This window comes from Schistosoma mansoni (assembly GCF_000237925.1).
Source record: "Schistosoma mansoni, WGS project CABG00000000 data, chromosome 2 unplaced supercontig 0108, strain Puerto Rico, whole genome shotgun sequence".
Taxonomy (NCBI): domain Eukaryota; kingdom Metazoa; phylum Platyhelminthes; class Trematoda; order Strigeidida; family Schistosomatidae; genus Schistosoma; species Schistosoma mansoni.
In genome coordinates, this window is record NW_017385999.1 from 522017 (window position 1) to 549008 (window position 26992).

The 26992-nt window shown below is 31.8% G+C and overlaps 1 protein-coding gene across 1 annotated transcript in view; it reads left to right on the forward strand.

The window, feature by feature from the left end:
- Window positions 1-26992, forward strand: part of Smp_140360 (hypothetical protein) — a gene marked incomplete at its 5' end in the record, with an annotated part of 80422 nt that overhangs the window by 36571 nt on the left and 16859 nt on the right. Inside the window, 5 exons of the mRNA XM_018791614.1 lie at window positions 13012-13316; window positions 15800-16144; window positions 20403-20719; window positions 20948-21145; window positions 26186-26257. Of these exons, the coding sequence (XP_018645221.1) occupies window positions 13012-13316; window positions 15800-16144; window positions 20403-20719; window positions 20948-21145; window positions 26186-26257 (1237 nt within the window). The remainder of the gene's footprint in view (window positions 1-13011; window positions 13317-15799; window positions 16145-20402; window positions 20720-20947; window positions 21146-26185; window positions 26258-26992) is intronic.

A 26992-nucleotide genomic window follows, 5' to 3' on the forward strand; every position in this document is an offset into this window, starting at 1 on the left:
TGACACTGATTATATAAAATGAAAGATTAGTCAACAAGTAGTATTCAATACTTCAATTCTTTTTTGATCTTTCTTACTCAGTTCAGTTTGCATTAATATTTTATAAGATAATGCTGTCTTTGTGCTTAATTTAATTTAAATATACATTTATGTCTATGCCTACTTGTTGTTAAAATGTCTAATTTATATTTTCTGTGTTTTAAATTAATTTAATCGGAAATAATTGTCGACAGACATAGGACAACCCGGTTGTTGTTTAATAGTTGGCTCTTTTTAGAATAGTTGGCTCTTTTTAGAGATAAAAAAAAATAAAATAGCTCGTCTGCAATTTCATAATAGCGGAGTTGTCTACACCAACTCCAATGATTATATATATATATATATATATATATATATATATATAATTGTGTGGAATTGTATCAGTTAAATCATTTATTTATTTACTCTACTGACTAACACTAATTACTAAAACGAAGTTTCATTGTGTGTACGCATGTGTGTTGTATGTATGTGTGCATGTTTGTTTGATTATTTGTTTAAAGATTATTATTGTAAGTATTTTATATTGATCGTTTACAGATACATGTATGTATGTTATACTGGCTTGTCAATAATTTTTACTGCTATACAGTAAATATACTGTATAGATATTTGAATGTTCTATTCGATTTAGGTGCCCTATTCCCTACTTTTTTATTCACTCAATCTAGCTCTTAATATTTCTTCTCTTTGAATACAACAAACCCACTACTATTCATAATTATACAAAACTACCCATCTTTATTTTATTTTGTCTACAAATGTCTGCGTACGAATCATTCTATTTTTTTTTAATAATCGAAATCTAGTTCATCTGCTCAATGGATATACATATATATTGCGTATGTTAAGACATCACCTCTTTCTCCCTCACTGCCTCTGTACTCATATACCACAAATTGTAACTGTTTTCCTGTTATTTTCAGTGTTTTATTGTTCCATTAGTTTTAAAGTGTTGTCTTGTTATACGCATTCATCACTACTATCTACTTCGTCTTTCCCTTTAAGAATGAAAAAAAACGTTACAGTTTAAATTTAATATGAATAGTTGTTAAACTGACTAACCAATGACTTTATCAAGGTTAACAACTCACTGACTAATAATAATGTTGATTATTAGACGAAATTATTAATCATAATATTTGGTGTTGCAATTACACCTTTTATTAAGTTATTCAATAAAAAAAAAAAACTGATCATTGTGTAACACTAAGTTATATGTTAGCTGTTAAAATTATATCGTTTATTTATACGTATATATTTTATATGTATATGAATATGTCTGCGTGCTATAAAATCGACCTTTTTTTTCTTCAAGGTGTTGCACAATTTTGTTTTCGTGAATATATATATATATATATATATATATATATATATATATATATATAATGCACACAGTCTACGTGTATTATTGAGTGTTTGTATGTGCTTTTAATTAATTAGACCTTGAAAAATAACCATTATCTAACCAATGTATGTTATTTTTAATACACATACATTGAAAAACTCAATATAAACAGAGATATACATTACAAGTTGATGATCTCATATGAACTATTTTCTCTCAAAGAATATTTTTAATTTGAGCATTTATGTACATCCATCATCATTTTACATTCTTTTTATTATTTAAACATTATTTTATCATATTTAAAATAAAACTAATTCATTCACTTGAATAAACAATGCTTAATTCACTTCTTTTATATTCTATCGAAATAATGATTATTTCAATGTATTTGCTTACATTATATCATTTATAATATTGTATTATTGCATTCATAATGCTTGTAAAACCAAATGTTTATAAACAATTACAACAAAATGAAGAGGGAGAATCAGAACGACAAGGAGCACCATCATCGTTGCGACAACAACAACAACAATACTTCAATCCATCCCAATTGGATTATTACTATTACACCTATTTATTAAATAATCATCCAGATGAAATTAATAAGCTACCAGGTGATGTCAATATTTCCGTTGATAAATATTCATCTTCTCCATTTCTCATTAGTCAATTTCGTAAAATGGCTAAAAGTAAATTATCACATTTAAATCGTTGTTGTATCCTGAATACAAATCGACCAGCTTCAATACCTGAGGAGGAGGAGGAGTTGGGGGGAGAAGAAGAAGAAAATATAGAGGAGGATAATGAAGTAGAAAGAGACTACTTTAACAATAAGGAAGAAGAGACACAGATGCATGTAGAAGATAGAGTTGGTTCACTGAGACAATGTTTACACTACAATGAAAATAATAATTTCCTAGTTGAAAAATGTCAACAATTAGTCAATAAATATGCTGATAATAATCTTACAGAAGAATTAGAACGAAACGAAGGATTATATGAGAATTGCCAACAAAGAAGATCATCCTTTCGTCATGATATTATTTCATGTATTAAAGATACAACAAGACGTAGTAACCAGTGGAACATCAATAGTTGTGGCGGTGGTGTTGATGGTAATATTTGTGATCGTGGAATCTATTGGCCTGAAGAATATGATCGGATTTCATTTCATAATAATTTAAATTCCTATCATCGTGGTGATTATTGTAATAATTATGAAGAAAATAATAATAGTGGAAGCAATAAAAGTATTCTTATCAAATCTGAACCGTTATTCTGTACTCCAGAAACACGGACAAAATCTATCTACATTAATAAATATAAAAAGAAAATAAAAAATAGACGAAGAAATTCGGTCAGTTTCGATTTGTCGTCAACATCATTGTCTGACGATTGTAATCTGGTAGCAGTTAGTCAATCTAATGATTCTGATCGACATTGGTTTGGTTCCGGGCGTAATTTATGGCTGCCAAATACCAATGGAAATAATCATTGTATTCATAATAATGATAATAACAATGGTAGTATTAATGATAATGTATTTTGTACGGATTCAAATTGTACAACTACATCTAGTGAAATTCTCGATTCTTTTACTTTATGCTCAAGTTTTAGCAGGTAATACAAAATACTAATGGTAATAATTATGATGATGTTGGTAATCGTACTTCCTATTTATTGCATAAATAAAGGATACGCATGATTCTTGTCTTTATTATTCATTACAGCTTGACTGGATCTTACTACCTATAGATAATAGCATACAAAAACATCAGCTTCTTATGTGTGTCTTCATCTGGAACTGATTCAGTGATCAATTATGTTGTTCATAAATACTTCTCATTCATCCTTTTTCTTTATGTTATATCCCATAAACGTTTTACTATTTTTAACGTTCTAAAATTATTATGTTTTTCTGGCTAGAAGATAAACGACATGTTTTGATGTCATTCGATTTCTACAATTTATCTTCACTTAAAGATGTAGGCCTCAATACAGATTAACATTTACAGGAAAACCATTTGAAACAGAGTTTAATTGAATCCTCTCTGATTAGGCTTTCTAAGCAAACTTCACTCACTATTAGACTTAAATGTTTTAAGTTCGATATGATATGACTCACTACTGAAAAGTCTCAAGTCAAGTCGAAAAAAAATTACCTTTCGATTGGTTTATCACAGAAACTTATCTTCAAACTAAATCTCTATAAACAAACTATCTGAATGATACGGCTGATCATTTACTCTGATAGTTTAGTTGACTATACCACTAAGGATTGAATCGTTGTGCCGATATGAAAATTGTTTTTCTTTTTTAAAGTTCTAAGTGTTTACAGGTCAGACGGATTGTTTACTCAAATATGTTCATATATCATGTTTTTTTTTCAGGAAAAATCAGTGTATCTAATGTAGCTAAATCAATGTTTTTATTGATAATGATTTCTATTAGGCATTGTGTTCTTCAGTTGAGTCGTTTCATACGTTAAGTTCGTTGTATACACACATCCGCGCACACACACCCTAAAGTGTACTTTAGATGCACAAGAATAATAGTTTTATTTTCTTAAGAAAAAAAATGGTACCTTCATCATGAAAATTTGTAATCAGGCAAATAAATGCTAATAGTATCAATGTTGTATGATAAATTTCTTCCTAGTTAATCACGTTTTCACAGGATAAATCTTTATGGTAATACTCATTAATAATAGACCTGTGGTTGTTCTAATCGTTATCGATTTGTAATGAGAATAATTTTTAGGCATTTACTTTTTAAAAAAATCATATCTACCGATTTGAGCACAATCGTTTTCTGCGATTTACTTACATACCTCAAATTTTTATCCACTGTTTCTTTATACTCATTTAAATAAAATTGAGATTGATTATTTACAAAAATTATATGGTGAACTTTTTATTTTAATATATTTGATGACGTCATAAGCAACCCAATTTAAATGAAAGTAAAATAAATTTTCTATTTTATATTTTAATATAGAAACAAGTGAAATGTATTGGATTTTAATTTTAGCTACTAAATTCTATCTGTTTTATATAAATCTCAACTTTTTAGTAATGTTTTAATTGAAATGAACCAAACAATCCTAAACCACCATTGAGAACTTGAAAGCACTGGACAGCTGTCTCGTTCTAGTATGCGATTACTCAACAGTGCACATCCACAATCTTACACACGGAATTCCAACTTCGGGCCTTCAGTCTCACGCGCGAACTCTTCACCTCTAGACCACTGAGCCAGCTGGTATCCAACATTGTTAATGTCTAACTTCAACCAATCCACGATATTATATGGCCGTCCACCATTTTCTTGAGTGAGTAGCTGCCTCACACCTGACACGGTTGAACTCCACTTGTCATGGCTTATCACTAGAACTGCAAGAATTAACTATCGGAGCTATTCACTAGTGAGCACATAATAATTATCATTATGATGTTGTGGGGATTGTTGTGTTTTAATTGAGACCACGAATGTCCTACGACAAACGTATTTTCGAAATATTACAACCTTTAGTTTGTAAGGTATAACGGTTGAATATTTCCTAACATGTTTCCAAAAGCAATTTCACTGAACAATTTTTTTTCAAGTAAATAATGTTTTAAACAACATACTTCAGAATGGAGTTACTAATCTGTGTTGTTTCAGGACTCATAGTACTTACTGACTACGCAAATATCTTGTAGTCTAATGGAGTGATTTTCAATAATGTTAATTTTATTTACATCAACCATTAATTGCTCTATAGATCAGACTATTCTTTTTCCAACGTCAAACGAACTATAGGAAACTATTGGTTTTACTCACCGTGAACGGGCTGTTTCATTGCTTGGGAAATTCAAATATCTCTAGTTTTACGCCTAGATTGACACACGTTTTGTTAAATAATACTCAACATCTGTACTTCTTATGTACAAAATATTATTTTTTATTCTGTTTGGCAGTAGTTATCAGTTGAATCGAGTTTGCATCTTTGAGTTGACTTGAATCTTGTCAGTTGAACATAATTGTACCTCTTCCCTCTCCAATGGATGCTGCTATCTCCAGTAAAGGTCGAATCCCAGATTGTTAGTCACGGGCCTTTTGAATCTATGGTAGTTCGTTTTTATGAAGAAGTATGATCACTTTATCTTGGGACTGATCTCAGGTTTCCAAGCTCGTGTAGCTGCCAAATAAAAAACAAGTATACTTAAAAAGCACTACTTTGAACATCCAAACTACACCTAGTCGTAATGAAATAGTTTAAGTGTAGAAAATTCCTTACAAAATAATCTGTCTTTGGCCAATTCATTATAAGAGTACTTTAATCCATACATTTATATTACTAAGACATAAAGAAGGTCATATTAATAGTCTTTATTATTGATTTTTCAGTAAATATGTATGATGCATTCCTGATGTCCTACATCATATACGTTTATGTGCGTATGTACTCGTATAATGCGTTTAAGTATCTAATTAGTGGAAGCAATATATGCTTCAGTTTTATTATTTGTTCCATGTAAATTGTAGAGGTGGAATATGTGTCCATAATTCATCAGGATTACTAGATAGATAGATAGATCATGATAGCATGTCCTAAAAAACTGACGTTCAGTGTTGAATGCAATTTTTTCTGTTGTTTTCGCTACTACTGTTATTCAACTTGTTTGTAAGAGAAAAGAGAAATTACACTACCAACCAGCAAGATTTTTCCAAGTTAGAATTTAGAAAATTACAATAGGTATACCAATTTTATGTTTTTGTTCAACGGTCTTCCTTTTTCGTTCGCTGTCAACCTGTAAAATTTCAAACTTCCCTCATGAAAGACATTCATCATGTGTCGAAGAAAAATAATAATTGAATCATAGTTATGAGATCTTATTCACTCGTACTGCTATAATTATTTTAAGGTATAATATGATTGATTTGTTTTGATTGTGAAGTCTTAAAATAACCCAGTTGTTGTCTGTCCTTGTTGATTGTTGCTTCGTGTTATGACTTTATGGAAAATTGGACGTATGCTAATTCGTTATTGATTTTATGTCCGGCTTTTATCACGTAAATTATCCACCAATCGAAATATGACTTTTCCGATCTTAACACTGTGGCAAATCAATGACGTTCGATCAGTATGAATAGTCTAGCGTCCTTATTGGCGCCTGTCCGCCTAACCCTTCCAATTGAGTCCAGAACACCAGTTGCGGCTTCTGCTATGCGAATCATTCCAAACATACTCGGTTTATATACCGGACAGACAAACCACATCCCACTATAAAATAGAAAATAATATTTGTACACGATCAAGCCAAATATGGCTGTGAACGTGAGATACAATAATCAATAAACTGAATATAATTTAGGAACAGTAATTCGTATAATAATAATCCATAGGTCAGAATGAAGCTTATAATAAGATGAATATAGATATACATAATCTAGTTACTCAATAGTTAAACAAGAAGAATATATATATATATATATATTTATTTATTTAAACACATAAATATTGGTACAAGGAAGCACCAGATAAATATGCGCCATACAAATCTCATTCGATTTGCTTGAGGGCTGTGATACTGCCCAGGTGCCCAAACTGAAGCAGGTGGTTTTCTTAGGGGCCCACACCCCGAGCCTTTGACCTGAAGGTCTAGTCCACAAGGCAGTGGAGCATCGTGAGGAGATGCAGTCCCATGGTAGCCGGTGACCAAATAATTGGTTCATACGCCATTTGTTCCTTCAGGATCCTGGAGCCCATGTGCACCATTGGTTTGGAATCAGGGTTTTCCAACTCCCCTAGGTGGACTCGCCTTGTCTACCAACCCGGTTAAAGCGCCGGATATTCGCTTTATATATATATATATATATATATATATATATATAATAGTCCATTAATAGGTCCCGGAAGTTATCTGTACTTATGTCTTCACTAGGATATAACAGTTCGGTCGCCCCAAATGTCTACATCCATACACACAAGTGCATTCTTCTTTACTACTGATAAATTGTTTTGGGTCAACTGTTGTACACTACTTAATTTTTTGATGTTAACTCTCTTCCGTCATTGTATCTTTTTTTAAAACAATAAGACAAAATTCTAAAGTTGCTTTAATCCAAAAAAAATAAAACAACATCAATTTCGATGGGGATTGTAATTTTATGTTATGTAAGGTAGAAATACCACTATTTCCCAATTACGATTATTGCTTGAATGATGGCTCCATTGTAGTTTGGATACTATAATGTGTTTTATTGGTTATTCTTTTTCACATTTAATGTCTAATCGTATTTGTGTGTGCATATGTGGGGATGTTTTCTTATGTGAGTGTGTGTGGAAGGATTAACATACTATTTAGTAAGCCATATCGAATTAATAGAACGATTAGCAATTGTTATTATCTTCAGAATTGATTTTTTGTTGCCTACATCTTTTTTTGTCATTCTCCCATGTCCACATATTTATCGATCATTATCAGGCTTTACTCTAATATATATGAATATTTACATGAAAACCTTAAACCAATCATGGCGATTTATTATGAGTCAGTGATCACTATGGGATAGATTGCATAATGACATGTAGTAGGCAAAAGGTACAAATTGATAGTAAGAAGACAGGTACACAAGTACTGATAAGAGTAATGAAATAATAAAAATTTTAACTCTTTTTAGATAGCTATATTAGATGTACTATCATACAATTTGACTGACAAATAAGTGAACATCTCTCACTTTGGTTTGGGAAAGCTCAGACAAAAACAATCCCCAACCCTACCTTGCCGCAACACCTTGTTGACAGCGGTCATATGGTAAATGGAGCCAAATAATTTCGAATTATCCATCTTATACCTTCATTATTTCTTAATGGGGTTTTGACTCCGTCTTCTACATTCTTTGCATTTTTTGTCACATCTCTTATTGGTTTGTAGTCTTTCATCTCCTTCCATTTATATTCTTTACTACTTAATCACTGGGATAATTCATACTACTTAATTTTAATAGTGCTTTACGATTATTATTCTGCCTACTTTTTTTCGAGTTTGACCTACTGCCCATGTTAAACTACTGACTAGAGCTTCTGTTATTTTATTATTTTTACCAATACTAGTACATCTGTCTTCTCACTATCAAGTTGTACTGTTTACCTACTATATATAGTCATGCAATCTATTCCATAATGATCATTGACTCATAGATTGCCTTGATTGGTTTAAAATTATCATGTAAATTTCTATGTATATTAGAATACAGCCTGATGGACGATCTAAATGAGAACAATATTGTTCGCTTGTATTTGTATTGCTCTAAGTTTCACGATGGAAATCCCTAATATATTTTTTTATGTAAAACCGCATATTATTCTTATACAAGAAGGAAAGGAAATTGTTTATATCCAGAAAAGAAAGCAATATTATAGCAACAACTCAACTGTTGAGTCCTTATAACCGATATTCAGTAAAGTATGCTGTGTACACAGAATCAATAGAAATGAGTTGTTTTCTCTCTTTCATTATAAGTTTCTAGATTATTTCTTCTTTTCACTATTTTACTCATTATATCAAATAAGTTAAGGAAAGCTTTTATTTTCGTGAAGATCATTACATTCACCAGTAACTAGATAAATTGAGTAACTAAGGTCAATGCTACTTAGTTCTTAATTCTAATTGATTTTGTCTTGTTTTATTATAGTGTAATAGTAAATATCCAGTCACTAGTCAATTTATTGATTATGTTGCATTTCTGAGTGATACTTTGATCTTAATTCTTATGGGTTTTGTCAATTTTCGCCACTCCACCCCACCCCGCCATCGTGATTTTACTTTAGCTATTCTCATTGTATACAATTACAGATTTCATGTTTATTTTACATGAATTGATATTATTTGATGATCACTTAACATCTGATTATGGTAGTAACTCTTTATAACTATATACTATAAGAATTAAAATCAGCATTCTATGTAGTTGATATTACCTATTGAAACAGTACTGTTTATTATTTCGTGTTGAACAAATCTTTATGCGTATGTGTACGGTCTCAAAATGTTAAATTTAATCAAATTTATTTGTTTTGTTCAATGTAAATCTCACTGATTGTTTAGATAGTATCAAATTACGAATAAAATTATCAGTAATATTTTCATATATAGAAAATCTATCGATTCCTTTATGCAAATAATGTTTAACATTAGTTATTATTATATGTTGATGGTCGTGTATTGGTTATTTGTAAAAGATATTTATTTAGATAGTATTGAATAATTTCCGACTGTATCAAAATCCACCTGGAAGTCGTGCTCAGATAGAGGTGTCTCAGAGCCCAACTGTAATGTGTTGGTACTTATCTCTACTGAATTTCAGAAATCATTTCTTTTAAAGGTCACCAAAAATACGGTACTTATGCACTAATGCAGTACAAATGTGATTATTAGTTTTCGGTTTTACGAGCTTCTTTTTGTTAAATTCTCCAAATGTTACTACACTAGTCTAAGTTGGTTCAGAGTAATAACTATGGAGAAGGAATAGCACAACTAATCAGATTATTCTTGATGGTCAAAACCCAAAGTGGATTAATTGATGAAACTTTATTCCTTTCTAGATCACTTGTAAAATAGGTAAAATATTCTATAACTATAGAAAATCAAAAAGATACGAAGTGTTTAAGAATAGTAACCAGATGAATTGTTGTGTTTCGAATAAAAGTGAGAAGAATAAAGTAACAATGAAATAGAGCATCAACATGTAAATGATAATATGTAGGAAACAAAACATTCAAATGTATTTGGTTGTGTATGTTTATGTGTAGGTAGTGTACGTCGTATATCTGTAACATAATCAATCATATTCAAGATTATGAATTCATTGTTCCAAACGCTTTTTATTATTGACTGACATTGTTGTTTTACTGCTTCCTTTATTGTAAGAAGTAAAGAATCTCGTAAACTAACGTATTTCAATTGATTTTATTCTTTTTTTAGTTTAAGTATTTAAATATTTATTCGTCTCTAATCAGGTTTTTATCATTTAGTGTGACTGTTTTCTGTTTTTACATTATTTCTAAACAAATCTAACTAAAACTAGAAATTTGTTTACTGTCATCCATTTGATTGATTTTTTTTTCATTATTTGAAACTGATTCCTTTCAAATGAGAAATTTTCTGGAAATCTATAATCTATATGCAAATATATATTTGAAGATATTTTATATTCCGAATCGAATTTATCCAGAAAATCATTTAGAACCAGCAAGCGTTGAAGATAACTGTTTTATAACGAGTACGAGACTTTCCAAAAGTACACGCTCATTATCCTGTCAGGACATGAACTTAGAACTTTAAAGTCTTGTGGTGACTGTTATTCATTTGGATTATTTGGTTGGAATCGGGTTTTGGTAGCTTAATATTACCACATGGACCTACGGAGGAGTTTTATACTGAAACAAGATAGTTGACCAGTTTTCAAAAAAAATTCTTTCGCTGAATTAAGGTTATCATGAAAACTATCTACATACATCATCTAAATAACATTATTTGTTTTTGAAGTATCTCTCATCGGCAACTCAGAAGTTACATTACATCTGTTGAACTGTGAAGGACTGTTTAATTGTTATTCTTTAAGGTATTAGCGATAATTCCTATCACACCTCAAGCTACGATACGGAAACTTTCTCTCTTGGCCTTTAGACTACTCCAAAGTTCCAATATTGAAAGGAAGATTTACTTACTAAAAGCGGTAGAAGAATCAAATTACTTACTTACTTCTGTTACTCCCAATGAAGCATAGGCCGCCGACCAGCATTCTCCAACCTACTCTGTCCTCAGCCTTTCTTTCTAGTTCTGTCCAACTTTTGTTCACTCTTCTCATATCTGCTTCCGTTTCTCGTCGTAATGTGTTCTTTGGTCTTCTAATTTTCCTTTGGCCTTCAGGATTCCAAGGGCTTACCTTAAGATGCAGTTGAGTGATTTTCTCAATGTGTGTCCTATCCACTTCCAGTGCTTCTTCCTGATTTCTTCCTCCACTGAAATCTGGTTTTTTCTCTCACACAGTAGAATGTTGCTAATAGTGTCTGGCCTACGGATTCGAAGTATCTTGCGTAGACAATTGTTAACAAACATGTGTAACTTCTGGATGATGGATTTCGTAGTTCTCCAGGTTTCCGCCTCATACAGTAGGACTGTTTTCACATTTGTATTGAAAATTCTGATCTTGGTGTTGGTTGACAATTTTTTGAGTTCCAGATGTTCTTTAATTGTAAATATTCTGCTCTAGCTTTGCCGATCCTTGCCCTCACATATGCATCAGATCCACCGTGTTCATCAATGATGTTGCCTAGGTACGTAAAAGTTTTCACATCCTCCAAAGCTTCTCCGTCAAGTGTGATTCGATTGGTGCATGTTGTGTTGTATCGGAGAGTCTTGCTTCTCCCTTTATGTGTATTGAGACATACTGCTGCTGAGGCTGTTTCTACACTTGTCGTCTTCTCCTGTATTTGTTGTTGGATGTGTGATAGAAGAGCCAGATCATCTGCGAAGTCTGGATCGTCTAGCTGCATCCTAGCTGTCCACTGTATCCCATACTTCCCTCTAGATGTTGACGTCTTCATGATCCAGTTTATTCAGTTATGTAATAATTAAATCCAGGGATTATTAATTACAGAAATTATCAAACCGAACAACTGTCATTTAAACAAATGATTACAGACAGACAATACAGTTGATTACTATATTGAACAAAAGTTTAATAAATAAAAAATCACAATGGATTAATTAATACAAATTCATGTTATACGGAGCAAAAATTACAGTCGATTAATTTAAAAGTCAAATGAACAGAAACCACACTAAATTTAATACATGAATAAATTCACTAGTGAATAACTCCGATAGTTAATTCTTGCAGTTCTAGTGATAAGCCATGACAAGTGGAGTTCAACCGTGTCAGGTGTGAGGCAGCTACTCACTCAAGAAAATGGTGGACGGCCATATAATATCGTGGATTGGTTGAAGTTAGACATTAACAATGTTGGATACCAGCTGGCTCAGTGGTCTAGAGGTGAAGAGTTCGCGCGTGAGACTGAAGGCCCGAAGTTGGAATTCCGTGTGTAAGATTGTGGATGTGCACTGTTGAGTAATCGCATACTAGAACGAGACAGCTGTCCAGTGCTTCCAAGTTTTCAGTGGTGGCCTAACATTTATCGGTTCATAATATTAATTGAAAAAACTCAACAATCTCCACAACCTTATACTGACATTTTAATTAGTAATATTGTCTAGTTGGAGTTTTAGTTTTGAAACACAGTTGAGTTTGTTACTATTCGACCTTTTTTTTTCATTTTTCCTGCTATAAACCGTTACAAATTGGGGTTACACTTTAACTAAATTTTTCTATAGAATTTTGTTTACTGAACATTTCAATAATAATTTCATAATGGACAGTCAAACATTCTTTGTTGACTAATTCAAACAAATTATTCTGTACGTCATAGTGAAGATAATTATTACTGAACAAGAAGTGATAAGAACTTTTATTTTTTTGTGTGAAATAGTATTTCATTGGTTTAAAAAACAACAACTTAGTATACTCTTTATATTGCATATAAACCTTCCTTATTTACGTTCTTTCAGTTCATGCAATTATGATAGCGGCAACACCAACTATTCTGATCATCATTCTAATTACCATTGTACAAATATTAATGATAATGTCGATTCTCGGAAGACATTAATAACAAATATGACTGCTAGTCCAATTCTTCTTCATCATCAATCTATAAATACTAAATCTGAATCAATTCAATGTAAAGATGGTATTAGTCATTCTGTTTCACCATTGTCTTCAATTAACAATAATAGTAATAATGGTGAAACAAATATAGTCACCAATGCAATTAGTATTCAATCAAAAAATAACAGTACTTCACTATCAAATGGTAAGCTTTATAATTAAACATATTCATCATAATGTGAACTATTCGTAACTGGAATTATATATATATATATAGTGTTTGTTCATCATATACGAGTACTTAGGTATTTGGTACTTACTGGTGTTTTCCAATCGACAAAACTATCTGATATTTAATGTTGCTTAAATTTTCAGATTTTATAGAATACTGGTGATACTAATAATAGTTGTTTAATTTAGTATCATATGTAACTAATTCTCATCACAGAGTATACAAAATTGCAATATCATTACCGTTTCATGAGCATTGATTTCGCGAATATTCCAAAAATATGTACAGAAACGTTTTGAATAGTTTTTTAGCTTCCTTTTCTATCCATTTGTAATCCTCATAGCTTAAATCACGAACTGAACTTAGCTAGACCATCAGTAAAAGCCAGAAAGCACTGTTATTGTTCATGATCAGTGTTGCTTGCATGACATCTTTTTTCGTCAACTTACGTACTTGATGTATCAATCCAGTAAGTATGTCCTCTTGTGTCTCGAAAGCAAAAACAAGGAGGAGAATAAATGAAACGCTGTCGTGGTACTTTTTAAGTCTCTTAGTAATTAAATTCGAAATGAATTGTAAATATTCTGTAGAAGCACCTAATCACACGCAGATGATGGACATAATAGGCTAATTAAAATGAATTTCAAATAGGGAAATTTATGGTCATAAAATCCACGTTTGGGAAACCGGTGATCCAGAATTTAGATCAGACGTCCATGACAGTGCAATAGGAACCAATATCTTATTCATCGTTGATTTGATTGCTGATTAATAGGAAATATCTGAATTAGACATCATTATTCTAGACTGTTGACAGGCGTTGTAAAAGTTTTTCTACTGTGAATTCTTGTTCAGTGATTATTAGTATGCATTCTCATGTGAAAAATGTATCAAATTTAAGGAAATGCCATAAATTACACTTCAAATCTTTTAGTGTCTTTTGTACTCACTCTAGTTAGTACTATATTCTTTTTGAGTACTTGCTTTCGAAACTAACTAGCTACTCAGTTATGTATGCGCAAAAAATGTAACAAGAATTGAAAACGTAAAACTTTCATATTTTCCATAGTAATACTAATAACATTAGAGTAATAGTGTAGAAAGTTGAATTTCTGATGTTTCTCAGGCTAGTGTAAGTTGCTTTTTTAGAGAATTAAACTTTTTTAATCATTGTAATGATACAAATATATTATTAAAATTATTAGCATTATGGAGGACTCACCCAATACTTAATTGATTTAAAATTATCAAGTCGAATCTTCGCAATGATACGTACAAACTCATTCTGATGTTTTTATTAGTCAAATACTAATCAGTCTTTATCGATTTAAGTATTCTACTAGAGAATGAATTAAGTAGATTTTGTCTAGGTATTTTGCTTATTTGATCGGGTTTTTATTTATTTAACTTAATCTGCAACTATCTAATCTTGTTATAAACATTGTGTTACAGTTTCTTTATTGGAATAAAATTACAGAACTAAAGTGTGATCTTACATTGAAAGGCATATGCCAAAATGACAAACATCTATCAAATCACAGTAGAGATAGCAATGTTCGAAACTTGAATGAAAGTTTAATAGTGATTAATCATAAACAGTGCCATTAAAAATTTGTATTCATCAAAATATTGCATCCAAATTATTCAGTTTTTCATAAAATGTTTGAAAGAGTCCGCTCTTCCTCTAGAAATACTCTCATATGGCCATGCGTATACAGCCATAGCCAGGGAAGTCCTACTCACTAACTTCTCGCGGCATTACTGTTATTTATGAAATTGAGAGAACGAAAAGCGAATGTCCGGCACTTTAACTGGCTTGATGGACGTGGAATGTCCACCTAGGAGAGTTGGAAAACCATGATTCCAAACCAATAATGCACATGGGCTCAAGCATCCTGAGGGATCAAATGGCATATGAACCAAATGTTGTTCACCGGCTACCATGGGACCTTTAGTTCGAAGGCTCTGAGTGTGGCCCCCTAAGTAAACCAACTGCTTCGGTCTGGAAACCCGGTCAGTATCACAGCCCATACACAAATCAAGTGACTTGTGTGGCGCACATGTATTCGGTGCCCCTTTTGTACCAATATTTATGTGTTTAAATAAATAGTAATAAATAAGATAATCTGGTCTGCACTATATCAATGATCATAGTTGCATAAAATGTCCCTAATTATATTCTTCGATATATGTTGACCTATCCTTTTATCATCGATTTCAACTTGATAACGTTGTTTTGTCTAGTATTTTATTGTATTATTGATCATTTGAAAAATAAAAAAGACATCTAGTTTGCGCAAATACACTATTTTAACAAAATACACATTTATATCCAAGTACATTTTTATGAAATATTTGTGTACATCATGTCATTACAATATTAAGCTGTGTGAATATTAATATAATAAACAGAAAGAAAGAAATGTTTACTATAATTTGTTTTTAACTTTATACAGTTTGTTTTGCCAGTTCTCCACGTGGTAATACTGTTATTACACATCATCCAGCCAGTCCTTTTGCACGTGTTCCTCGTGGTGTAGTTGGAAAAAATGAAGTCAATGTTAAAACCCCTATCCAGTCAACAAAATCTTCGGTATCCATGTCTAATGTCTGCACAACTGCTACCGTTACCACCCATACAACTGCATGCATTGATAATTTTTCTACTAATCAAAATATTCCTGTAGCTAGTATTTCTACAACAGAAGGTTCATCTTGTGTTTCGACTCAACTTCAGTCAGATTCTTCTGATTGTTCTCTACAAAAACAGTCTATTCATGTCAATGGTAATCAGCAGATAAGTATGTTTTATTTATTTTAAGAAATAAATCATACTGATTTGTATAGTTTTATGTTTGTTTAGTCTATATACACATAATGCTCAGATGGCAGTCATAGGAAATCGGCCAGACAAGCGTTTGAGAAAGTTAGGGGTACTGTTCATTCTATTCTAAGCCTTATATTATATGTTAAAGTTCATTTCTTTCATTGAGTTTCTTAAATTTTGATATCTCATGACTAGAAGTCATACCTTTTTAGTAGAGATGTATATTAGCTAGGAATGGGATCCGGACCGCGCTTCCCTTCCTCTTTCGGACTCATCAGCTGGATGTGTCTGCGTCCGATTTGATGTTTATTCTGGGACTCGAACCCAGTACTTCTCACTTCAAATGTCATCGCACTATCCACTTAGCTTATTGAGACCCGGTAGCCATTGGCGTTTGCAATGGGGTGAATTGTAATTCATATATATTGGTCTTTTGGATCATGCTACTGATGTTTAGGACTGAAATTGATCAGTCTGTTTAGGCATATGTGTATCCTGTGCGGATTGCCTTAATATTGCCATCAAGTCACAAACATTTAACGCAGAGATGGAAGGTGACTAGCAGTGGAATCATCCTGATCAATTGCAGTTCTAAACACCAGTGGGAAGATTTAAATAAAAAAATTCACATAGAATAAATGTTATACCGTCTTCAATTTTATCTTTTTTGATACACATTATCCACAATATTTACTGTTGATGTAATGGATCAGAGTATTATGCTGACGCTGTGTGACTGTTGTTCCATGTTTATAGTAGGAATAGTTCTGTACGCGTTACGCTTCTGTCTGCAGAAGTGAGGATTAACTCCAATGCAAATAATATTCATGATTTCAGTTGAAAAGATTGACTAACTACCTGATCACGTGTGTATGGGAGGATAGTCAGAAGGGGTTAGGATTTGGATATGTGTATTTTGATAATAAGTAATTACTATTTTATTCATTCATCAATGAGAATATGTCTTAGTATGAACGTTGTTTCATTTTTTTGCGACTGGATACATATGTTTCTGTTGTATTTTATTTCCTAAATAGATTCGTTTATAATATACTGAATAAAATATAGGAGACTGAATACATTGGGATTGTTTAGAGTAAACTGAAAAGAAGTGTTGATTTCTAAGGACATTTTAAAAATGTTTATAATAATACAGTTATGAGTAATTACTATGTATCATGAGTGTATTTGTTACAAGCTTATATTGTGGTGTATGCCACTTATGTTGACAAGAATAAGCAGTATGTAACACCAAACGAAGTTTGAAGTATGGTTTTCATATTTAGCGAAAGAATTCTGTAATGTTTTTGTCAAATGAGAGGCGAGGAGAATGCTGTTCTGTGGACGCTGTTACGGGTCTGGGAGAGGAGTCGCTAGTTGGTGCGGGGCAACGTTGGCTGAAACAGGCGCTGTTGATGGGGGAACGTCGCGAGTTTGGTTGCTGAGCAGACATCGGATTTAGATGGCCTGGCAGGTTGACATTGCTACGGAGATCAACGCGCTGGCGGCTGGACATTTCTGCGGGAGGCGAAGCACTGGCTGAGACAAAGAAGAAAGCGGTACGGTGAGCAGAACGGACTCAAGAGTGACTTTTGCCTCAAGAGAGGATGAGTGTGGTGTATGCTACTTATGTTGACAGATATGAGTAGTATGTAGCACCAGTCGGAAGTGGAATGCATGCATTGAGAAGATATAATTGGAGAGAAGGGGAATGTGGACAGCGAGTAATTGTAATAACAACAGAAATGAAGGAACGGTGACGTTTGTAAGAGACGATTGATGGGAGATGTGCAAATGATGTATTCAATGTATGGTTTTTATATTCTACGAAGACAATGTAATTTTGCCTTCGAACAATTAATTTGTTCCCCTCCACCTGAGTTCTTCGTTAACTACAATATTATTGTTATGTTTGGTCTGGCCAAAACGTGGCACAAATCCATGAAGTCACTGATAATTGGACTGAGCCATGATGGTAGATGTAGACTACCTGGTTGGGATTCGCGAGATGATAGCAATCAATGGTTATAGACCTTGAATGACATAGCTCAAAATCGTTTGCAATGTCACAGCTGCATCCACTCTTCATGTTCTATCGAATTATAATCTTCTGAATTCTTCATGTACCTATCCTCTTTCTGTTTTCAAATTTATTTCACTGTATTATACTCCTTGAATAACATCTTCAAACCCTAATCTTTCCGACTACTGCTTATACTCTTACTACTTCTACCACTATGGGATTTGAATCGGCAGCTGCATCTCTGTGCTAAAGTGGTATGGCAACTCGAACTGATGTACGTACTTACGAAGTTCTACGTTGTGACTGACTGGGTAATGGTTGAGAGTCGCGCATTCTTATGAATTGGTTGAATTTGACATTGACACCGTTGGATGCTGGCTCAGTGGTATAGAGTTTAAGCGTTCGCACGCGAGGCTGAGTGTTCTGAGTTTGGTTTCTCGTGTGGAGGTTGTGGATACACACCTCTGAGGCGTCCCATACTAGAATAAAATGGCCGTCTAGTGCTTCGCGGTTTTTGGTGGTGGTCTAGCTGGGGTCAGTTTGTGATTCCAACGATCAGAAATCTAAAACCTCCACAAATTCCTTGTACTAATACTGTTTTTGGCTAGAAATTACGTTTTACACTTGTTTCGATGCGTAATAATAATAATTATTATTAGCTTTATCCAATAATATATTTTTGGTACAATATAGAATTCGGAGCACAATACATTTCAACATGTTTCCGTTTCTTATTTCTTGATCGATACTGACGACAAATATTGAGTGATCTTCAGTTAGAAGTTAGCAGTCCAGTCAATCAACATTTGAATAATGTACATTCCTTTCTCTGCGTATTGCCAGCAACCACGATATCTCTGATTGGGTCTTTGTAATTTGTACAACGAAAATTTGTACACTTTTCAGAAACGCACGTGAATAGGTTATGAGATTAATAGCCATAATGATATCTAAAAACAAACAAAATTAGATAACTTGTTGAAATATCGAGATGACAGGAAAAGGTAGCCCAGAGATTCAAGCAGGCCGTCTTTTAGTTGTTAATAATAGTAAATATATTTTTGTTATATCCCAATGAGTAAAAAATTGTAATTCTGACGTTTCGTGACTTAATGTAAGTCGCTTCTTGGGAGTAAATAAATAACTAAAATTGGTTATTTAGTTACTCTGAAGAAGTGGCTTACATTAAGTCACGAAACATCAAATGTACAATTTTTCTACTCATTGGGATATAACGAAAAATCTAATTATTATTAACTAATCTACTGAGTGCTCAATTTATTTGAAACTCTCAAGTCTAACCTAGGTATTGATACCTATAAACTCACTAATTATTGTTATTATTTAGTCAGGCGTTCATTGTTGTATTCACTACGTACACGTAACTGAATAACAGGTCATCCATATAATTTACTTTTGTTCATGTACAGTCGTGATAATATTCTATTGTTATGGCCAAATCATTGATTGATCACCATCAGTATATTTAAACTAGGGAGATTACTGATAAAACTGTATTTAATCACTATCACTAAATAAGACAATAATGTTGATGATCACGATTCAAATCGACCACAAGATGTCTCATTGTTACTGATATTCTCGTAAAATATGAAAGTGAGATTAAACGTCTAACCATATACTTTATCACAGTTGTATGAAATTTAGTTCAATGGGTAAAAAAACATTTTGCTTAATGAAGAAATATGTAAAATAATATCATAAAAATGCTTAAAAATTCCAAAACACTTGGTCGATGAGCATTAGACATTATCTCCAATGTATGTAAAAAATTTTAGATATTCAACAAAATTTCTGTCCGTTAAACTATTCATTATTTATAATGTTGACCAGTTGTCTACATAACGAAAGTGTTCATTAATTTGGCCTTAGCTCATTTTTGAGTAAATGTCTATTTCCTTCCTTTTTTTTTACAACTTTCAGTATTTTAGTTCTCAGTTTATGATGATGTAAGTTTAGTTTTCTTCTTACAGTCTCATGGGTGTACGATCATGACAGACGTATTTTTGTAATAACAATAGGAGTTTGATTTTATGAGATATGATCAAAATGAGTTTCTGATATTTAACGTCTTTTCGTCTAGTCAGTGGGTTAAATTTTCTTGTTCTAGACAAAAATTTGATCAACTTCCATTTAAGGTAAAAACTCATCACCATTCTTCGTCGAAAATTCTATTTTCTCTTTACAGATTCTATTTCCAGTGAATCGAATCAATCGGTAAACTTGTCTAAGACAAATTCCGCGGATTCACAAAATTTAATGGATAATAAAGTAAATAATTCACATGGATTCGGTCGTAGACGTTCTAATGTACCTAATTCTTATCCAACGTATGAAGAAGCTTGGGATTTAAAATTAGCTCGTCAACTTGGTATCGGTGTATCACGTCTGCCATCAATTATTCCGCTATCATCAAATGTTCAAAATCACATTCCACAACTTCCTTTTTCTAGACCTTCCAATGCTTCTACAAATAATCATGATTTAAATATCCCATTATCTCCCGTTTCTGTTTATAATAGAAATAAAATCAGAAATAATAATCCAAATTTTTCACCGTTTCAGCCTTTGTCATTGGATAATAATAATAATAATAATAGTAATAATAATAATAATACACAATGTTCAACTGATGAATGTCATTCTATTGAGTCGAATTTGAAATTGTTGAATATTTCAACATCGACATCCTCTTCGTTTTCTTCTTCTGCCTCTTCTTGTTCAAATGATAAGCTCATAAATTCAACTAGTAATTCTGAATTAACATCAGTAATCACCACTACCAATCATGTGGATGAACCAAATCGTGCAGATCATGTGATAGATACGAGACTAGTACATTTGAATAAATTGGATCGAAAATCAACTAATGATACAAATGGTTCATTTCGTCATGATGAACTAATTAGCAATCATTCTAGTCATATGGTGGTATGTATATACATATATTATAATATTTTACTTGCGATTTTAAGATATTGTGTATGTGTTTGTCATTGAAATGTTATGAGATCTCATAGATATGCTTCACTCATGCATTAAGTACGGATTTTATTTATTTAGTTTTGAGCTGCACTGTAGTTATACAAAGGCTAACAATACTATCCGGTCAATCAAACTAAAATTAGGTAGGGCGGGATTCGAACCTGCCACTTACCAGCTGAAAGCGATATTATTTAACCGTACGAAGTTACAATTTCACAGGATTTAATAGTATTTATGCAGTACCAGTAAGTATTTGTTTCTACCATCATTTTCGAAAATATCTTTTGACAGGAGGTTATTAAGTAGGATATATATATATATATATATATATATATATATAGTTTAGGAGGTTATTACTAATGTGACTATAATTTTCAAAATCACTCTAATGAATGTAGGAGTGATTATGATACTTTAAAAATGTTAGTCCATTTGATGAATCTAGGGAAATAGAATGAGAAAACAATGTTTATCAAAATCATGCGATATATTAAAACAATAGATTTCAAACAATTTGGTCACACATTAATTCATGAAGATGGCTATCTGCTAAACGAAGGTCAAATATTTGGCAAAAATAAAGATATTATATAAAAATAATATGAATCATATTGTTTTGGATATCAGAATGTAATCAATATTCTGAGAGTAGATTTACTGTAAATATAGATAGTTTCCTAAGACGCATGATATGGTTTGATCTTTCGTATGACTTTAGCTTTTTAAAACTGAAGTACTTCATCCTATAAAACGTCCATACAAAAATTACAAAGCCTAACTTGACATTCAGCTTATGACTTGTTTCTCAAATTTGGTTTTAGCAATGGAAGAAAATGAGTGTTTATCATCTGCTTTTCTTTGATTATTGAACCTTACATACATAGTGATCTTCCCTATTTTGTTTATCCTATATATGTTTTTTTCTCACATGCATACGTAAATTGGTAAACTGTCTGAGATGTGATGCAATCGTTTACACGCCGTTTATACTTTTAATTAAGCAAGGACTTTTTTCAGCACTATTAACCTTGACTCGCTAGTACATTCCACTGATATCAACTTAAGCCTTTGTTTTAATACATAATTATTTGACTTAAATAGGTCTAATAACTTCCCTCCCATATGAATAGAGTGTCATACACACAGACCAACAATCTAATAGCCTATGGAAGCACCACCAAAAGTATCCAATTCAATTGCCAATTCTCTTCATCAATTCAACTTATGTCTTTTATTTTGTTTCTGTCATATAGTTTTATTCTCTTTTCTCTTTTATAATATAACATTTTTAAATACTACTATGTTATATAATCGCCGATTTACTTTTCTCTTGTAATGGTCACTTGAGAGCAATTAATTCATAGATAATTATGATTGCTACATTTTATTCGTTTCATTTTAAATTGTTTCCTTTTTACTATTTTTTTCATTTTTTCTTAAAAGCAAATTTCAACATTAGATATTAGTTAGATTAATGATAGATATTATATTTTAAATAATCATTTTATCATATATATATTGTTCTGTTAGAATATTTGATTCAATCTAATTATTAATATACAAAAGACAAACTGTAATACTTTAATTTTTTATTAGGAAGATAGAATTTAACAATTATTTTAATGTATAAAATGAATTAATTAGGTTTTTTGTAGAAAAATCATCGGTTCTAATCAAGAATCGTTCTACCATTTTATATTTGTTATTGGGGTTTGTAAAGATTGTTGAATTTTCATAGTTTACATCATGAACTGTTGTTAGTCGGATAATCATTGGAAAGCAGATAGCACTGGACAACTGCTTCGTTTTAGTGTTGGACTTGTTGACAGTGAGCATCCACAGCTCCAACGGGGATCGAACTCAGGACCTTGATGTCTCGAGATAACCTTATAAGATTTGAATAATTGAGCATCTATCCAACGGTTTACATATTTAACTTCGATCAATTTATGATATTGTTTGACTCAACACTGATCATGGCTTCTCGTTTATATTTATCATTGAGTAAAAGTTTATTGAAGGATTACTATTAAAAGAAGTAAACTACTTCTTACTAATTAGTCGTTTGACTAAAACAAAAATAAAAACAAGCACACACTCACGAGATTGAGAATAACTTAATAATGACAAGTTAAAATTAATCGTGCAGTGAGTAATTAATGGCGAAAGATGCATATTTTCTCACTGTTGATGCGGCATTCAGAACCAAACTGTTCTGTCAGTCTTTTGCAATACATGATTTTTAAACAGAAGGCTCTATATACCCTGAATTGACTATACTGATTATAATTTTTGTAGTGATTAGCATTAAATTCTTGAGTAAACGTTTCGTCCCGTTTTGATACTCGACAGAAGAACTCACTTGTCTGTCTGTGTTTGATATCCACATCGGAATTCAAACTCAGTATCAATTTGATTCTTTCTTTCTCCTTTTTGTGAGCATTTATTAACAGAATAGTTACTTGTTTTGAACTAATCTAATCAATGAATACCTATTATTTTGTTCGATTATGCTTTTTCACTATGATTCAACACAAGCCTAATTATTTCAGTTAATATAAATATGTTGTTTTTGTAAAATTCCAGTCTATCCCTAAATGTTTCTTTAGTTCACTTTGTAGTTGTTATATCCATTCGGATTTTTTCTGCATAATTCTACGTGAATTGGTTTTCTCTATTTATCTTCATCATTAGTGTTCATGGTGTATGGATGCATGTAATGCATGTGTTTATGTGCATTTGTAATTTGTGCTAGTTAACTAGTAATATTGTACTCCTATTTTTATCAATGATAACTATTATTAGTGTCTGAGATAATATAATCGGTTAACTATTGATCACTTGCATATACATACGATATCACAAGACAAGATAAGGTCGATTGTATTACTTGAACATTTCTAACTTTAGTAACTATTATACCAATTTTTTTCTTCTGTCTACCTCATAATCCCTAACATTTATGCCTAACGCTTGATAACTGTTTTTAGAACTTGATATTATTCATTCTTAATGTTTTTGACGGATTATATCGTTTAGATGCATCTTTTTAAATGGAACATAAATGTAAAATCGATTCTGGTGTCATTTTGTTGTACGGAGAGATATATGAATGAATGAAAAAGTTCTTTCCAATATATTCTCATTAGCTTTTTAACTGTAGGTTACTAATCGAAAAAACAAAACGACCTAGGTTTGAGGCAAATACACATTTTTGGAATAAATATTAAATACAAAACATAAACTGAAGATCATGAATTAAAAAGCAGTTTGTAGATCAATATTACTTCAGACAGATTATTAATGAGACAAGATTGTCAGATGAATAAATGGAGATTGATAAAAACAATAGCATATTTAGTGAATAAACCAAATGTTCAATCAGAGATTACGTAATGCAGATAAAATGATGTGTACTAAACGGGTATTAAGACTAGAATAAATGCTAAGCCAATTTTTGCAATATATTTTGTGATATGAATCAAACTGGATGGATGAAATTAGATAGTGATAATTCGGAGTCAGTAAGTGGAAGTAGTTTGTATTTACAGCGTATTTGATCAGGAAATGATTGGGTTTGACAAGGTAACTGATGTAAAAACAGAAGTGGAATCAATTTTTTCAAATTCACCTTCCCACTTATTTTATTCGTATGACATTGGATTCTACCACTTTTGTAATCAGGAGTATAGCTGCCTTCAATAATTCACTCAACACGGCAAATTATTGATAATAAGCGACCAATAGTTGGCCTATTATTAGTCCATATTTTTTACATTGCAAAGCTACAGCTTTTCTTAGCCATCCTGTAAGATGTTCATGTATATGGAAAAGTAAATTTTTCTAATATCGGTCAATGCAACTTGTTACACATAGTTAATTGAATCAATAAATCTAGAAAAAGACTGGTACGAGTAATTCGTCTTTCAGTCATTATCAAATTCAGAAATCATTTGTTGTAGTTTCCGTGTGTTTCCTCCGCTCCCGAACTCTATAAACGCTATTTCTGTGCATGATTGAAATATCATTATCAATCGTCATTTATACCATCCAGATGGTGGTGGTCACTTCAATGTTTTATAAACTGCACAATATAACAATGAAAATCAATGCTATTCATTGATTAACTGAAATCTGCTAGAAATAACACTAATAATGGGTAGTTGAAAAGTTTTTATTGAAGAAAGAATTCTAAGCAATAATAATGCAGACCCATTAATATGCCATGTTTATCAGTTTTATTCGTGCCCTACAGATATGTAGTGATTTACGAGAATTTTCTTTCATAAATTTTATCTGTTTAATAAATCGGTCAATACAATTATTATTCTTTGCCATTTGTAATTCTCCAAATGGATAATACTAACAATTTTGACGTAAAAATATAACAATTTTAATGTTTTTGTTATGTCGTTCAATTCGGTGGGGATACTTCGACATTCCAACGACGGGTTTCATTTTGTATTTTTTGTTGTTGTTGCTTGTAATCAACAGGGCATAGATCTGACTTTAGGTATCAATTTTGACTCATTGGAAAAATGTGGCTTTAAGTTCCACACAAAGTTTCAATCATTGAAGTTATTATTGTTAAGCTATTCGTACGGTGGGAATAATATTTACTGCACTACGGTAAAATGAGATTGCTAACACTTTTCTTTTCAAAGTTGTTGTTTGTAAACTTCAATAGATTATGGATTCTTTCTATATTCTTTCCTCGTTTTTGAAGGATAACAAAAACTAAGTGTTCGTGTTTATTTGCTTAGATGTAGTTCAGTAGTAAAATGAAGTTGTCACTTGCTTTTCCTCCAATCGATAAAATTCATTACAGTCTATAATTAGTCCTTTCATTTTGTTTTCACCAAACTATGCTAGAATTATTCTTCGTGAAAATTCTCTTTTTTGTAATTTAAATGGGAAAGCTTACATAGTTGTTACTGGGAGTTTGCATTAATTTTTCTTATCTCTTTCTGGTGGTCTATTATTTAGTTAAGTGGAAAATCAGAAAACAACGGTGAATATGATTACGCTTATAATGGTTCGTGGAGTATGGGTGTTAAAGTAAGTTTTTTTGGTTCCACTTCGTTCTAAATATGCATTCTATAGAACGTTCGTGTCGTTTTCTATGACATCAATTTAATATAGATTTAGTTTTCTGGTTAATAATGTTTAAAACCATTATACTACACTTCCGTTTTCAACGGAAATACTATCAGTTTAACTTAAGATAAAATAGCGGATCGGTACTTGATTCTTGATTTGATTATGAATAGATAAATGATATATTAACCAATCCTAAGTGGTTGACGCATGCGTTTCCTAAACGCGACCTATCACAACACGTGTTGCTTAGCAACGGAAGAATAGATTGGAAAACGTTTGAGTGCTAGGAGACCAAGATATGGTAACAGTATATAAAGTCATGGAATATTAGTTGAATCTATGTTAAGAGGTACTGGTTTGTTGGTTGAAGTCAGGTTAATCGTAATTTTTGGTTGGGGACCTCAAGCAATACAGCACAACATTGGTGGAATTTAATTTTAGTATTCCTCTAAATCTTGACTTTCAACTGATTCACTTCATCAACTTTTCTTACAAAAATATGTTTCTTATGTTTTATTTTCATTACTGCTGATGTTATTTTCAGATTTCCTACCCATTTTTATTTTCAATTCGAACTCTGCAGTATATCATAACAACAGATGTTTTCATTTTAGTGCACTCTGTCGTTATCATAAATCCCTTCATACTGATTTAATTTAGCTCCAGGAACTATTCAATCAGTTTTCTTCCCAC